We start from the raw sequence: 17,746 nt of genomic DNA on the forward strand, positions 1-17,746 counted from the left end.
TTGACTGGTTTTAGTCGTGTCTGACTCTCCAAGACCCGTTTGGGGTTTTCCTGGCTGAATGATTTTGCCATTTCCTTGTTCAGGTCATTTTATAGATGAGAGAGCCAAGATAAACAGTTAATTGACTTGGGACACTCAGCTAGGCCAAATTTGAACTCAGGTCTTCCTGATCTGGAAATCTCCACCAAACCACCAGCTACCCAATCTTTCTCTCATACCCTTTGACCTGATTCACTTTCTTCAGTGGCTTTTCCAAACTTTTTATGTCTCCTCAAACCTTCCACAGCTCTCCTGCCCCTGACCTTCTGAACTGAGAAGCTTGGCTCATGTTTCCCTAAAAATACTCAGACCATCCTCAGAGGCATCCTCTTTGTCCCTGTTCCTCATCTCACATCACTCAAGATGCCCTTTGACTCTCTCCCTCTGTCACTTGTCTCACATGATGAGGTAACCTGTTTTCTTGACAAGGTAAACCCCTATACATGTACAAGTGATCTCATTACAAGCCACCTTCTCCAATAGATGGTGTCCTCTATCATACCCACTCTCACAAATAATCTCTCCTGTTCTATTAGTTGCTTCTGCATTGCCTACAAATATGCCCATGTCTCCCCCATTCTTAAAAACTCTACTTGATCCATCTAACCTTGCTAATTATCTTATAACTCATTTCCCTTAAGTCTTATAATACTTTCTCTTCTTTTCCTCTTCTTTGCACTCTGGCTCTTGACCTCATTGTTCAAAAGTGCTTACTAGGCCCTACTGCCTGTCTATGATGCCCCTGCTTCCTCTCTCCTCTTACTTTGAAACTCTTTGTAGCCTGGTTACAAAACACTTGAAACTGTTCTCTCCAAAGTTACTAATGATTTTTCAATTATCAGATTTAATGGTTTTTGCTCTCTGTGCTCATACTTCTTGACCTCTTTGCATTCTGCAACCTATAAAGAGTGTTTTCTTTTCCTTAATCTCTCCCTGCCTGTCGCTATAGCTTCTCCGGTCATATCCACTAACTCTGGGGAGGTCCTCCAAGTTTCTGTACTGGGTCCTCTTCTCTCATCCCTCTATACTATTTCATTTGGTGATCTCACAGCATCTATGTTTTTAATTATCTCTATGCAGAGGATTCCCAGGTTGATTGTCCATCCTTAAACTTTTCACAATTTCTAGTCTGCTCCCACAAATGTCCTCTAGACATCACTAACTGGATATCATCTTAGATATGTCCAAAACACAAGTCATCTTTCTCCTCTTCCCATGGTTCTTATTACTGCTCTTCCAACCTCCCAGTAATCCTGGCTCAGAACCAAGGTATCATTCTTGACTCTTCCCTTTCTCACTCTCATATCTAGTCTAGGTCAAATCTGATCCATTTCACTTGTTACATCTCTTGAATATGCCCCGTTCTCTCCTCTGTCACTGCTACCTCCCTGGCATGGGTCCTTATCCCTCAAATCTCTCCCTATTCCAATCCAAGTTGTCATCCTGATTTTTCTTTCTCTCATATATGTAATCATACAGATTTAACCCTCTTACCCCACTCTTCAAAAAAACTCCCTCAAATTCCAGATTTTGATTTTTTTTCATAAATTTGTCTGTTTGGCTTTTATACCTCTTTATCATTTGCCCCCATTACCTTTCCTATCTCATCATGCTTAATTCTCTCTCTCTACTCCTTTACTTCCCTCCAGTGACACCTCCCATACAACATCAGGTCACTTCTCAACCATTGTTTTCTCTTTTTGCACCCTTACCTAGAACCCTCTTCTCCTCAGTCCCTTCTCTGGGCTTCCATGTCTAGAGTCTTATCTTCTGCACGAAGCCTCCCCTAACTATCCTGAATTTCAGGGCTGTCCCTCTGGGTACAGGCCCCATTTCCCTCAAGTAGATTTGATGTTTGCATGTCTACTGCACTGTGAGCCCCGTGGGGACTGAACTTTTGGGACCTTTCTTTATATCCCTAACAGCGCAATTCATGGTCCAGTTGACTAATAGAATGGAATATTATTATGTCATAAAAATAATTATTAGGAACTCAGGAAAACATGGGTAGGTGCATATGAACTGATACAAATTGTGGAAAGCAGATCCAAGAGAATAAAATACAAAAGCTATAATGATGCGAATTATGACTATATTAGAAGGCAGTCAAAGAGATTAATTACAATGACTAATTTTGTTCCCAGTAAACAATGATTAAAAACAGAAAGCAAAAATAAAATCTTTCCCCCAACTGTATGCTGGTGGGGTACAGAAGAGGTCTGTGACTGAGTCCCCTGCATCCAGGCTTAGCAGGTCAGCTGGAAGGCTCCAAACATAGGAGCCTGAGAGCCCCTGCACAGCTGGTGTGACTTGGCTGAACAGTCCCAGTTCATCGAGCAAGTTGCAGCTGTTCCCAACAGTCTGCAAGAGGGTCCCTCCCTCAACAAAAGATGCTTGGCACAGTATTCCTGTGGCCCAGGGAGCAGAGCTCAAAATAAAGTAAGAAAAGTCAGAAAAAAGCTCTGATGATAAGGAAGATCACAACACCATCTCAGAAGAGGAGCATGGCAGAAAATGTATTGCACGTGAAGTACCAGAATATGAATTGGTCTCCAGCCCAAAATGTTTATCCTTCATTGTTGTAGAAGACCACAACATCAGGGAGGTAATAGCATGACAAGCACATGAATTGGATTTGAGTGAGGGGGTACAGTGCTAAGTCACCTGTCTCACTTTCTCTTCCAGAGCCATCTGGGTCCTGTGGACAGATGTAAATCAGGACAATCTGAGATGACCCTGGATGCAAAGTAATCACGGTTAAGTGACTTGCCCAAGGTCACACAGCTAGTAAATGTTAGAGGCTGGATTTGATCTCCTGTTCTCCTGATTCTAAGACCAGTGCTCTATCCTCTATCACATTTAGTTGCCCTTCCAGCACAAAAAGACTTCTTGGAAAAGCTTAAAAAGGATTTTAAAAATCAAATAGAAAAATTGGGGAAAATAAATGCCACAGGAATTCAACATCATGCAAAAGAAAACACAAAAACTTACCGGAGAAAACAAATGGACAAAGAAAGGAACTCTTCAGAGATTAGGATTGGGCAGTAAAGGACACTTACACAAAAACTGAGCACATATTAGGATATAAAAACCTCACAATCAAATGCAGAAATACAGAAATATTAAATGCATTCTTTTTAGATCATATTGTGATAAAAAAAATCATGTGTCATAAAGGGCCATGAGAAGATAGATTAAAATTGGAAACTAAGTGATATCATTTTAAAGAATGAGTGAATCAAACAACAAATCATAGAAATACTCAATAATTTCATCCAATAGAATGACAATATGAGACAACACAAAAACTTTTGGAATACAGCCAAATTAGTTATTAGAGGAAATTTTATATTTCTACGTGCTTAAATAAATAAAATAGAGAAAGAGAAGATCAATGAATTGGACATGCAACTAAAAAAACTAGAAAAAGAATAAATTAAAAATTCCCAATTAAATACCATATTGAAAAATCAAAGAAGAGATTTATAAAATTGAAAGTAAGAAAACTACTGAACTGATCATTAAAATTAAGAGCTGGTTTTATGAAAAAATAATAGATGAACCTTTGTTAAAAGGAAGGAAATCAAATTACCAATATTAAAAATTAAAAGGGTGAATGACCCCAGCAATGAGAAGGAAATTAAATAATTTGAAGCTATTTCACCAAACTGTATGTCAATAAATCTGACAAATAAGTGAAATGGATATTTACAAAAATACAAATTGTCCAGATTAACATTAGTAGAAATAAAATACTTAAATAACACAATTTTCAGAAAAAGAAATTGAAAAGCCATCAATGAACTCCCTAAGAAAAGATCTCCAGGATCAGATAGTTTTATAAGTGAATTCTATCACATTTAAAGAACAATTAATTCCAATTCTATATAAACTGTTTGAAAAAATAGGCAAAGAAGGAATTCTGCCAAATTCCTTCTATAATATCAATATGCTGTTGATAACCTAAACCAGGAAGAGTCAAAACAGAGAAAGAAAATTATAGACCAATTTCCCTAAGGAATAGTGATGCAAAAATTTTAAATAAAGTATTAGCTATGAGATTTCAGGAAGTTATTACTAAGATAATACACTACCATCAGGTAGGATTTATACCAGGAATGCAGGGTTGCTTCAATATTAGGAAAACTATCAACAATATCTGACCATATCAATAACAAAATTAACAGGCATCATATGATTATTCCAATAGATGCTGAAAAAGTTTTTGACAAAATACAGCACCCATTCCTACTAAAAACACCAGAGAGCATAAATGATGTTTTCCTTAAAATGATAAGCAGTATCTATCTAAAACCATCATCAAGCATTATATATAATGGAGATAAGTTAGAAGCATTCCCAGTAAGATCAGGGGTGAAACAAGGATGCCTGTTATCACCATATTATGCAACATTGTGTTAGAAATTTAGCAGTAAGAGAAGAAAAAGAAAGAAGGATTAGAAAAGGCAACAAGGAAACAAAACTCTCACTCTTTGTAGACAATAAGATGATAAACTTAGAGAATCCTAGAAAACCGATTAAAATACTACTTGATACAATGAACAACATTAGCAAATTTGCAGGACATAAAATAAACCTACATATATCATCAATATTTCTATATATTACCAACCAAGTATAGCAGCAAGATAGAAGGAGAAATTCCATTTAAAATAACTGTAGACAACATAAAATACTTGGGAGTCTTACCTGCCAAGATAAATTCAGAAACTAAATGAAAACAATTACAATACACTTTCCACAAAAAAAAAAAATCAGACCTCAATAATTGGAAAAATGTCAATTGCTGTCAATGGCCGAGCTAACATAATAAAAGTGACAATTCTACTGAAATTAAATGTGTCATACCAATCAAACTACCAAAAATTATTTTATAGAGCTAGAAAAAATATTAACAAAATTCATCTGGATGAACAAAAGGTCAAGAATATCAAAAGAATTAATGAAAAAATGGAAAGGACAGTAGCCTAACCATACCAGATGTAAAATTGTATTATAAAGCAGTAGTCATTAAAATTGTCTAGTACTGGCTCAGAAATAGAGTGGTGGGATCAGTAGAATACATTAGGTGCAAAAGAAACAGTAGTAAATGACTATTAAGTAATTTACTCTGATAAATCTAAAGATTCCAGTTTCAGGGGTAAAACTCACTATTTGACAAAAACTGCTGGGGAAAACTGAAAAATATGGCAGAAACTAGGCATAGACCGACATCTTACACCCTATACCAAAATAAGGTTGAAATGGATACAGGATTTAGACATAAAAGGTGATGCCATAAGTCAGTTAGGAGAACAAGGAATAATAGTTTATCTTTCAGCTCTATGGAAAAGGGAGAAGATAGGGAATATTATGAAATGTAAAATGGTTAATTTTGATTACATTCAATTAAAAATTTTTGCACAAATAAAACCATGGCAACTAAGATAAAAAGGAATGTAATGATTTTTCCAGCTAGTGTTTCTGATAAAAGAATCATTTCCAAAATATAGAGTACTAAGTCAAATTTATAAGAATGTCATTCCATAAATTATCAAATATTTAGTTTTCAGATGAAAAAAGTAAAGCTACCCATAGTCATTTGAAAAAATGCTCTATATCATTATTGATTAGAGAAATGCAAATTAAAACAACTTTGAAGTATACTGCCTCACACCTATCAGATTGGCCAATATGAAAAAAAGGAAAATGATCAATGTTGGAGGGAATGTGGGAAAAATTAATGCATTGTTGGTGGAGTTGTGAACTAATCCAACCATTCTGGGGAGCAATTTGGAAATATGCCCAAAGGGCAATAAAATTGTGCATGCAACAATACCACTACTAGGTCTATATTCCAAAGATATCATAAAAAGGGGGAAAAGACAAAATATTTATAGTTCTTTTTATAGTAGCAAAGAACTGGAAATTGAGGGGATGTCCACCAATTGGGGAATGACTGAACAAATTGTGGCATGTGAATGTGAGGGAGCACTATTATTTTGTAAGAAATCATGAGTGACTGGACTTCAGAAAAGCCTGGAAAGACTTACATGAATTGATGCTGACTAAAGTGAGAAACAAAGAACACTGTACACTAACAGCAATTTTGTGTGATGCTCAGCTATGATAGACTTAACTCTTCTCAGCAGTACAATGAATGATCAAAGACAATTCTAAAGGACATGTGACAGAAAATTAACATCTATATCCAGAGAAAGAACTATGGAATCTGAATGCAGACCAAAGCATACTATTTTCAAGTTTTTAAACTTGTATTTTGTGTTTTTTTTCCCTTTCATGGTTTTTTTCCTCTTTTCTTTTGATTCTTCTTTCACAACATTCCTAATAGGGAAACATTTTTAATGTAGTGTATAATGTATATCAGATTACTCACTGTCAAGGAAAGAAGAGAGGGAAGGAAAGGAGAAAAATGTGAAACTCAAAACCTTACCAAAAAATGAATGTTGAACACTATCTTTTCATAAATAAATTTATTTTTAAAAATTGGAAACTAAGGCTGTGTCTATGGTGAATGCCTAAACAAAATGTGGTAGGTGAACATAATGGAATATTGCCAAAAGAAATTGTGAAATGGTCAATTTCAGACATTCTACAAACTGATATAGAGAAAAGTAGTAGAAATAAGAGAACAATTTATACAATGACAACAATATTATAGAGTAAAACAAGTTTGAAAGGCTTTTAGAAAGAAACAGGGTCAACTAGGTGGCACAGTGGATAGAGCACTGGCCCTGGAGTCAGGAGTACTGGAGTTCAAAACCTACCTCAGACATTTAATAATTACCTAGCTGTGTGGCCTTGGGCAAGCCACTTAACTCCATTGTCTTGCAAAAAAAAAAAAAAAAACCTAAAATAAATGTGTATAGAAAGACAGAAACAATGTCCAAAAGAATGAATATAAACCACTTAACTCCTCACAAAGATGATCAACTTAAAATACAGAAAAAGACACTTTCAAACAAGGTAATGTGGAAATGTGTGTGTATGTGTATTTTTTAAAATTTGCTTAAATAGAAGGAAGGCAGTAGGAGAGATTGATTTAAAAATACAAGTTACTTGAATATTTTTTTTTAATTTAATGGTTATTTATTCAAGAAAACATGCAAAAACCTGTAGTTCTTAAGGAACACACTTTAATGACAGATAAAGCTGCAGTTGCTGGTGTGGAGAAGCTTTCAAGCATCATTCAAAGTCAAAAAGAATTATTTCCCTCAAAGTGTAATTGAAAATGAAGGGGGGGAATATAAAGAAATGAGAAACTATTGTTGCAAAATAGAATAAAATTAAGCTTCAGAAAATAAGCAGAGATCTTCAGAGGAATCTGGCAACTGGAGTGGTTATAGGCTTCCTTAAGTTATAAGAATAGGAAAAAAGACTAGTAAAAAACCCCAAAAACCAATAAGCTGCTAACTTGAAACAAAGAATAAACACTTGTTACAAGCAAAGGCAATACAAAGACTAGAGTCGTAAAGAATGAAAAAAGGGTAATTTTTATTGACCAATCTTACTTTCTCAAATCTAAATCAAAATTACTATTAAAAAAGTCCATGTGATTCTGTAAAATCTGGGTGACCTTATTTAGATTCAAAAACATCTACTTCAAAAATGTTTGGGGATTTTTTACTTTCACAAGTCTTGTTTTTCCCTGAAGGAATTATGAACTTGAATACATATGTTGATATCCTGCAAAGCAGAATTATTCTACTATTATAAAAATTCCCAAATGAAGATGGTATGCAGTATGGTCATGTACCACTGCTACTTATCACAAAAAAAGCTATGAAGTTTATCCAGGAGATGGAGGGAAAATGCTTCAATGGCCTGGAAAAGCATCTGATTTTAAAATCTATTATTTAGACTTGGAAAAAAAGATTATTTATGAAAGGTAGACTTACTATCCAATGTGATATAGTTTCATGATGAAGAATTACAGAATATATGTCAAAATCTTGTGAACTCTATATCAGATGGTGTAAAAAAAGAGTGATTATAACAAAAGGAAGATATAATTCATTAAAAGCTGTTTTTTGCTTTTATTTTTGTTTTTTTTTAAAAGAAGGTGCAAAGAGTTGCAAGGTTTCTTTTAGGGATAGGGGCTATACCTGTGATTTCATTAGTATAAATTGCTCCTGGGGAAAAGATATCTTCTACCAATGCAGGTTGCCCATTTTTCTGCAATTTAATAGTCTTAGAGAATTGCTGAGGGCAATGAGATATTAAGTGACTTGCCTGGAGTCACAGAGCCCCTATGTGTCAGAGGCAGAACTTGAACTCAAGTCTTCCTGACCCCAAAGTTGATTCTCTCACTTCATTATGCTACATTTTCTCTTCAAATTAATATTTATTTATTTATTTAAATATTTACTTCATCTCAGTTAATTTGTACACCATTGTATATGGTGTAGACTATACAGGTTGTCTCCATTAAAATATAAGGTCCTTGTGGAGACAGAACTGTTTTCACTTTTGTCTTTCTATTCCAATACTTTAGTTCTGGGGTCAGTACATTAAATCCTTAATAAATGCTTATTGATTTCTCTCCCACTCCCTTTGGTTTCTAAAGTCCCATGACTCATTAACAAATGCAATACCACTTCCACTGCCCAGGTAATCTATCCTGTTCTTTTTGATTAATATATGCCCTTTCTAGGGCCATTACACATTCATGAGTCCCACCCTTCTGAATCTCAGTGATGTCTGAGGCCAAATTTGCCTTCTTGAATCAGTATCTTTCTTTTCATAATCTGTACATTTGTTTATAGTCATCTGAGGCAGTTTTTTTAATTGTACAATCTCTCCTTTATAGTTTATCTTTTGTGAATTGCTAGTCTTTTATTTTTTCTTATATTGTACCTGTTCTAACCAGACTTGGGAGATCTACACAGGTTGTTTTCTTCCTTCTCTACCATTTTCACTACAAAGTGTGCAGATTTGCATTACTCTATAAAGCTATGTTTTTTATCATCCCTTGAAATTTTATTCTTTCACCAGGCAACAGTTCATCATTACCTTATTTTTAAGCTATGGTTAAGAAATATAAAGGCCACTTACAGATACGACTTCTTAGCTAGCTGGTCACTTCCAAAATCTACCTTTTCTGAGTCACTTTGTTCAAAAGGCAAGAGACTATATCCTTAAGGTCTGTGCTTTGTGTTTTTAGCAAGAGGTTATAAACTTTAGCCATGTATTCTAGGTTCTACGAGTTCCCTGTGTATCCACATCTATTCCCCTCTTTTCTTCCTCATCAGAATTTTCACCATAATTTAAATGAGGAGTTTATAAATACTCTTCTCTATAGGAACCAGTACAGTACAATACTCATAATGCTCAGAGACGAAAAGTCCATATCACCACAAGATGTGGCAATTCTGTTCCTTCCCCCCAAATCCAAAATGTCTCCCTGGCAAACATTTCTTGGCCCTGAGATGGACAGATAGGTGAGTTCAGGTTGGTGTCTGCCATCTGATTCTTTTTTGGGTCTAAGAAGCCTGGGTCAGAAAGAAGGTAGGTTTTCCTTGGGAAGAGGCGGTACCTCTTGACTGTGCTGAGTGCTAACATTACCAATGAAATTCTCAGGAGCTCATGCCTCAAACATTCAAAGCTGCCCAACCCCTCCATCCCCTGCTCTGTTAGGTTGCATCAATAACCAGAGGTTTCTGGTTAACCCCTTTGGGCATTTTCCCTAGCTTTGAATGCCCTCCCTGCTCTTCTCTTCTATTTATTCAAATCTGATATCATTCAGGGCACTCACTGCTCTAGAGCTCCTTCACCATGAGGCTCTCCTTACTTGTCCCGGTTCATGCTGCTTTACTCCTTCAGATATCGTTTTATAGTTGAGCACTTGATACTCAATCTCTTGTATAGTTATTTACCAGTGTTTCAAGTATGTCCTTGGAACAAAGATGTTCCAATCAGATTGGAAGCTTTCTGAGAGAAAGGACAAGGTCTACCCCTAACAGTCCTGGTGCAGCTGAGCACATGGCTAGGTCCATAGGAAAAGTCAAATGAAAGACTGCTTACAGGGGCCAGGGAACCATGGGTATCCCCTGGCCATCCCAGGCAATGAAAAAGCCTTCAAATGCCTTGGACAGCCTCAGCCTCAGCCCCACCATATGGGCTTGAACCATCTCCAGCCAGCAGACTACAGACCAGGACCATCAACTCGTTTACTCCCTCAGCATGGTTCCAAAGCCTTTGGCTCCTCAACCTATCTTCCCCCATTTCCTCCCTCCTTCTTCCAAGCCATGACCTCTAACTACAGATAACTGTACTGTTCTTCATTACCAACACAAACCATGATAATCACCATCCAGTGCCCCCAGCTGGGCCTGGACAGGAGGAAGAAGGTACCAAGGTCAAATCCAATATAACTTTAGGACTCCTCTTGCATCTGCCAAGACATCTCATCCATCTGGACCCTCACTGTTTGCAGGTCCAAGGAGAGCTAAGTGGAACCTAAAGGACAATGGAACCAAGGTCATGTGACCTTGGAGCTGGGACAATGACCTATTGTCTAGGTTCTGTGAGGTGAAGAGCCTCTGGCCTCAGATCCAGACATTACCCTGCCCCCAAGACCACCTCACCATCCTGCCTTTCTCCTTTGCAATGAAAAGGAAGGGATCATAATTGAAAAAATCACTCACACTCTCACCTCATCAGCCATTCAGAGGGAAAGAGGCAGGAAGCGGCTTCCTTCCCCCAATCACTCTGGTAAAAGCCAAAGGGCTATTTTAAACCCTTCAAGGATGCGGAGGGAGCCAGCCACCCTCACTCTCAGCCAGAGCTGGATTCTGGGTCCCTGCCAATCGCAGGCCTTCCCCAGTTCCCTCCCTTTCTCCCTTCCACCTCAGCCAAACACTAAACAAAAACAGGGCTGGGGCTGAGCAGTGGTAGCAGCAGCAGCCATGGAGAAATTTAAAAGGTGGTTTATAAGAAGAAAGGAGGAGGAGAGGGCGTGTTACATATTGCTGGCCCTGACCTAGCTTACAGGTCGAAGGCAGGCACTGCCCATCCATTCCCCCTTCCTCCTGGTGAGGAGTGCGGAGGGGTGGGGAGGGGATGGGGGGGAGGCGTTGAGTCACATCATTCTTGAAGGTGGTACGTCAAGCAGGGAAAAGGAGTGTGGGCCAGCTCGGGGCATTGCCCTGCTTAGAGTGAGCAAGGAGATGGACTATCAGAAGTTCTTCACTATTAAAGAAGAATTTTATGAGGAATAGAATTCACCTATTGTTGACTATCGTATTTAAGCTTCTGAATCACAGGACCTCAGGGTTGGAAGGGACTGTGGGGCCCATCTAGTCCAAGATAAAATCCTCTCTATATTCACCCCACAAGTAGCCATTTGAGATCCCAAGGGAGAGGGAAACCATTGCTTCCTGAGGGAGTCCACTCTATTTTTGAATAGCTCTTAATTATTATGAAGATTTTCCTATATCAAACCTAAATCTGTTTGCAAATCTTCTGAGTCCTGCACCCTGCCCACCCCCCCTTCCTTTTCAAAGATGAATGCACAGAGAATCTATCAGCAGTTGAAAGGTGAGAGGATAATCATAGGGATCCTCTCAGGGTACCACTAATACAAATGAATACTCTCCCTAGGAATGCTCAGAGGAACATCAAACTGCTGAGCCTCAACACAAAAATTTGACCTACCCAAGGCAAGCCAAATTCTAGCTTCTAGCTTTCATCTTAGCTCACACCAAAGCATTGCAGGGGGTAAATGTTCCACCTAGCACCTTGCTCCATCCTAGGACTTTGTTCTGTGGCTCTGGAACATCTCAATTTACCCCATGGGAGGAACAGGAACAAGGAGGGAGGGAGCATGACCTTCAAGTTCAGCCAGCCTACATGAAGTTAGGAATACCAAGGAAAGGTCCTGGGTCTAGCCCAAATTCCCATCACATTGGAGGTGGCTGCCCCAGCTCAAGGTAGTTCTTCAGGAGCATCAAACCCAAAGAGACTTTTCTACTCAAGTTTCAAATGTGCATGAGATGACTAATACTGCACCCATAAAATCTTCAGATATTCCAAGTTTAAAAGAAGAACGACCACCCCACCACCACCACCACCACCACCACCACCACCACCACCACCACCACACACACACACACACACACACACACACACACACCCCTCCTCTACTGTGTCCTTTCAGCAAGGGGAATAAAATTTTTCTTTTTTCATTTTACCATCAATCAAACAACAAAAATTCATTAAGTATCTACCAACTGCCAGAAGCTGGATGGGGCACTGGGGCTACAAATCCAAAGAATCCAACAGTCCTTACTTGCCCTGGTTTGTTGAAAGTTGCCCTGAGTAACAGAGGACATGGAAGCAGGCTTTCAAGACAAAAGCAAAAAGAGCAGGAGCCATGAACCATCCCTCAGTGCCAGGGCCCATTGGCTTGCTAAAGGTCTCTATGGAGCATCAAAGGCAAATGAGGCCATCCATGGCCAGACCCAGTGAGTGGAGGTGGGAGGGCGGTCGCATCCTCACCTCTGCAAAGTAGGCGATGGTGGTGATCCTCTGGATCTCGTACACGCTGTTGAGCACAGGGATAAGCGTCTTCACAATCAACGGGAGCTTGGGACCTGAATGCTTGGCCATGGCTCTGCAGAGATAGATGCCAGGCACATGAATGCCTGGGTGGACAGGCGGGAAGGCAGATGGAGACAACTACCACCATAATATTTGGCCCTGCTCTGTGATCTTCCTGACTCATCCTCTGGATACTAGGGTTCTGGGATGTAGCTGGCTTTGCCCTGAGGACATTCCCTTGCTCCCAGTCTCCTCCCCCATTGGGACATCTGCAGTCCAAAGGTAATATGTCTATAACGTTAGCTCTCCCTGCAGGAATACTTTCAACTCTAATAAGTCCTGGGGCCTCCCTAGGAAGAAACACTTCAGGCAGGCAAAGAGGAGCAGTGAATGCCAAACTGTAGGTCACTGTACTTCAGGCTATCACCAGGAGTGGGCAGCAAGTTATAAATCATGGGGATCATCAGAGAGAGTGGCAAAACCTGGAGGAGGTGCAGGCTCAGCTTTAAGCTCTCTAACAACTGGAGGATTTCCTCACACCCTACAAGGGTGTATTAATGCCAGCTCCAGACTTTAAGGAAAGAGAGCAGTAAATGTTGCAGATAGAGGATGTCGTGGCTTTCTCAATGACTGAGCTGAGTTCGGATTCCTCTAGAGCCAGGGTCACAGAATCTTAAAATCTCAGAGTTGGAAGAGCACCCAGAAGGTGTCTGATGCAGTTGTACTTTAAAATAGGCATCCCCTTCATAATATTCCTGTTGAGTGGTCACCTAATCTTTGCTTGAAAAACATGAACAACAGAGAACTCATAGTTCTCTTTGGGAGAGCATTTTGTTATTTTTCTTTATACTGTGCCATAATATTCTTTCCCATTTTCTTTTTTCTTTCCTTTTCTTCTACCTCCCTACCTTCCTTCTTTTCCCTCTCATTTTCTCTCTCTTTCTATTTCCCCCCCCCTTCCTCTCTTCAATTTCTACCTGCTTTTGTGGTCCTGATGGATGCAAGGGAAGATAAAATAAGAACAATGAGTATGAGACAAAAGAGAGATGGAGCTTTCATGTCCTCCACCAAAATCCTTTTCAAACTAAACATCCCCTGTTTACAATATCAAATTATTTCAAATTTGGAAGGGGGTTCTGTGGAAAATAAGTTTCTCTACAACATATTCAGTGATTTAGCTATCTAGGTCTATATGAAGACATTAAATAAGGAGCATGATCTGAGATGTTGCATTCCATTTTTCCTCAAAATTCTGATAGGTAGCAAGTTTCCCCTTACATCAAGTCTGCCTTTTGGGGTCAAACTGTACAATTCTAATCTCTCTTCTGCAGTGACAACCCTTTAAATAATAGAAGAAGGCTAAGTACAGGATAGGAAAGGCAGTTAGACAGAAGTCTGCCTAAGAAAGACCACTGGGTTGACATTCAACAAGCTAGCATCATAATGTGGCAGCCAAAACAGCTAATGTGGCCTTGGGCTGCATGAAAAGAGGCATAACTCCCAGAAAGTCATACTCTATCCTCTTCAGACCATGTATAAAGTATTATGATTTCTTGATTTTCTACTTTAAGGAGGACATGAATAAGCTGATGGCGTTTAGACAAAGGCAGCCAGTATGGCGAAATCATAGTATCTCTCAGTCCAAATCCCATATCTTACTGAGGTCTAGAGGTAAATGTGCCCAAGGAAAAACAAGTAATAAACATTAGAGGCAGGATTTCAATCTGGATTCTCCAGCTCTTTTTCTACAGTACCACACCTGAGAGACATGGCAAGGGCTTCAAGTTCATGTCATACAAGAACTAATCAAATGAAATGAACTGGGGGCCTTGAACTTGGAGAAAAGACTCAAGAGAGGGGCAATATAATAGCTGTCAGGTTTGTTTGGTTTGGCATGGGAGAACCAGAAGCAGGAGATGGAAGCTAAAGAAACCAATTTAGGTTCAACATCAGGAAGAATTTCTGACCAAGAATAGCTAATACATAGGTAAAACCAACAACCTTCACAAAGTAGCAGGTTTCCTCATTTTGAAGTCATCAGACACCAAATATTAGACTGGGAATAGGTTGGGAATGGAATAGCATTCAGTCCTGCCATTTCCACTTCCCTCATTGCCCTGAATCCTCTTGTTTAGGCTAAAATGCCCTAGTCCCTCTGATGTTAATGTGGCATGAACTCAACCATTCTGGGTGCCTTCTTCCGGGTGTTCTATAACTTAATAACCTTTCTAAAATGTGGCTCCTAAATAATTTTTTTTTTTGCAAGGCAATGGGGGTTAAGTGACTTGCCCAAGGTCGCCTAGCTAAGTATCTAAGGTTGGATTTGAATTCAGATCCTCCTGACTCCAGGGCTGGCACTCTATCCCTGGTGCCACCTAGCTGTCCTAAACAATGCAATCTCACATTAACATTAACAATGCAATCTCACATTAACTTTACCTCCAGATTTATTTTAGATATTCTGTGTAGCCATACTTCTTCCATGCTATATTTGGTTTCAGAAACTGATTTCAGCAATAAGACTTTAAATTTTTGAAATTTAATTAAATTTCAAAATATTTGATTTAGACCAATGCCCTGCCTTAAGATCTTTTGGGATCCTAAAACTGTCGCTCAGTGTTTTAGTTATCCCTCCCAGCTTTATATCCTACTTTATAATATCCATAATATGCATTTTATCAATGCATTTATCTAAGCCATCTCCATTAGATGTTAAGGGTAAAGCATAGATTCTTGGGTAATCAACAGGAAATTTCCTTCCAAGATGGTATCAGCCAACCAAATGCAAAGCCACCTTATTTGATTAGTATTTAGCCCACATTTTTTCATTTTTTTCCACATAGACTGAATTGGAGATTTTTAATTTAGCCAAATGTTTGATATTCTAGTGTTTTCCTGATATGCTGGTTTAATAATCTTATCAAAAGAAGAAATAAAGTTTCTGGCATGACTTGTCCTTAATGAAGTTGTTACCTCTATGTGATCACCATGTCTTTTTCTAAATGTCTCGTGATGTCTACCCTCGCCCTTTATGATACATTTTAGTGTTCTCTAGTTTGAAAGTACTAGTTTTATCCTTTCTTTATAATCTTTTAAAGAAGATTCAGTATCATCTGTCAGTTTACCTAGGAATTATTTAGATCAGAGGACTTGAGTTCATTAAATGCAGCTAAGTGTTCTCTTATTAGTTTCTTCCTATTTGTTTTGTCAGTTGAAGGATCACTAAGTAAAATAAAGGAAGCAGTACTACCTGCACCCTCTTTTCATTTATACCAAGAAGAGGTCTTACCCCTTCCTTTTACCCCATTTTCCAATGGAGCTGAAAAAAACCCTTGTTGTCACCCTTAACCTCATCTAGGCTTTGCCACTCCTGAAAATATTCTCACAGGATCATTTTCCACATTCTTTTACCTGTCAATCAATTAGCAAACATTTATTAAGTACCTAATGGATGCCAGGCAGGCACTAAGGATCCAAAAGCAAAATTCCAAGAGTGCTTGCCCATATAGGAATTCCATTCTATTGGAAAAGATAGCTTCTGGCCTCTTTAGCATGGTGTACAGGGAGCCTGCCTGAAGGCAAAAGGTCCTGGATCAAGCACCAGCTTCTCTATTCAATGGTTGGGTGCCTAGGCAGTTTTCTTTAACTCTCCTAGGCAATTCTCTAAGAGGAGAATTTGTAGAGAAGACAGTCATGTCTTCAATCAGTTAAGTTCCTCACCCTGAGTTCCCTTTACTAATGAAATTGTAGGGGCAATTTCTTAAAAAGGAGCAAGAATAAAGGGAGTCCCTAGGAGCTGAAGAGATCAAGAAGAGGAAGGGAGTGCATTCCAAGCTTGGAAGAGAGTCTGAACCAAGATGGGAGATAAAACAGAAGTGAAGAATGGGGGAGGGGAGAGGAGTGATTAAGCCTTCATTGTGTGTACTACCTACCAGGCACTGTGCCAACAACTTTACAAATAACTCATTTGATCCCCACAGTAGCACTGCAAGGAAGGTGTTATTATTTTCCCCATTTTCAGTTGAGAAAACTGAGACAAAGAGACATTTAAGTGACTTTCCTAAGGTCATCCAGCTACTAAGTGTCTAAGATTGCATTTAAACTCGAATCTTCCCAACTCCAGGTCTTTCCACTGTGTCACCTCATCACCCCTGTAAATAGTGAAAATGATGGTTGCCTGGATTTGAGGAAAAACCAGAAAAACTGGTTTGGCTTGACCTGAGAATGACTGAAGATAGTTTAGAACCATACAGCAAAGAAATTTACCAAACTGAGAAATTTGTATTTGATCCCTCAGTTAAAGAAGCATCTTTTCCTGTAGCATCTTTTAAAAATTTAAGTTGGTTAGTGAACTGATAAATTTGTGGGAGTTAGTCATGTTTAGTTTGTGATATCGATAAGGATGAAAGCTATGGACCTGGATTCTAGGTGAGACTGGGCTGGATTGTCTTTTACTGTAGTTGTTTGTCCCTTGTTCTCAAAGAAGACCATGATATCAGGGAGGTGATACCATAACAAGCACATAATTAGAATTTAAGGGGGAGGGGGAAGTTGAACTAAAACCCTAGGCTCACTTTCTCTACCAGAGTCATCTGAGTCCAGGGGCCAGATATGAATAAGGATGACTGGAGATAGCCTTCGTTATGAGGCAATCAGGGTTAGGTGACTTGCCCAAGGTCACAGGGCTAGGAAGTATTTGAGGTGGGATTTGGACTCTAGTCTTCCTGACTCAAAGGCCAGTGCTCTAAATACTGCACCACCTAACTGCCCTCTTGGGGCTAGATATATAAATAAATCTTGGAATCATTTGTATAAAGACAAGAGAACTTCAAAGATATCTGGATAATTGAAATTTCCCATCACTACCATAGCTCTATCATATATGTGCTTATGACCTTGAACATGCCTTTACTATTTTTATTTTATACTGATAAAATATTTCTGCTTTTACTTCCATCTTTACCAAAATGCTATCATACTTTCCTCTTTCAGTCTCCAAATTTCCTTACACAAGTCTATCTTCTAAATAGAGTCTTCTCTTTTATTATCCCCTTTTCTCTATTGTTTTCAAATAAGGTATATAGCACCTCCCTTAGATGGATTCCAATCATAAGTCTCATCCTACCAAATCTTATTATCTATAAGG

The 17,746-nt window shown here is 38.7% G+C and overlaps 1 protein-coding gene across 1 annotated transcript in view; it reads right to left on the bottom strand.

The window, feature by feature from the left end:
- The window catches only part of MROH1 (maestro heat like repeat family member 1), a 176,801-nt gene that overhangs the window by 5,210 nt on the left and 153,845 nt on the right, over positions 1 to 17,746 (bottom strand). Inside the window, exon 36 of the mRNA XM_074202153.1 lies at positions 12,559 to 12,673. Within this exon, the coding sequence (XP_074058254.1) occupies positions 12,559 to 12,673 (115 nt within the window). The remainder of the gene's footprint in view (positions 1 to 12,558; positions 12,674 to 17,746) is intronic.

The sequence above is a fragment of the Macrotis lagotis genome, chromosome X (assembly GCF_037893015.1).
Source record: "Macrotis lagotis isolate mMagLag1 chromosome X, bilby.v1.9.chrom.fasta, whole genome shotgun sequence".
Taxonomy (NCBI): Eukaryota; Metazoa; Chordata; class Mammalia; order Peramelemorphia; family Peramelidae; genus Macrotis; species Macrotis lagotis.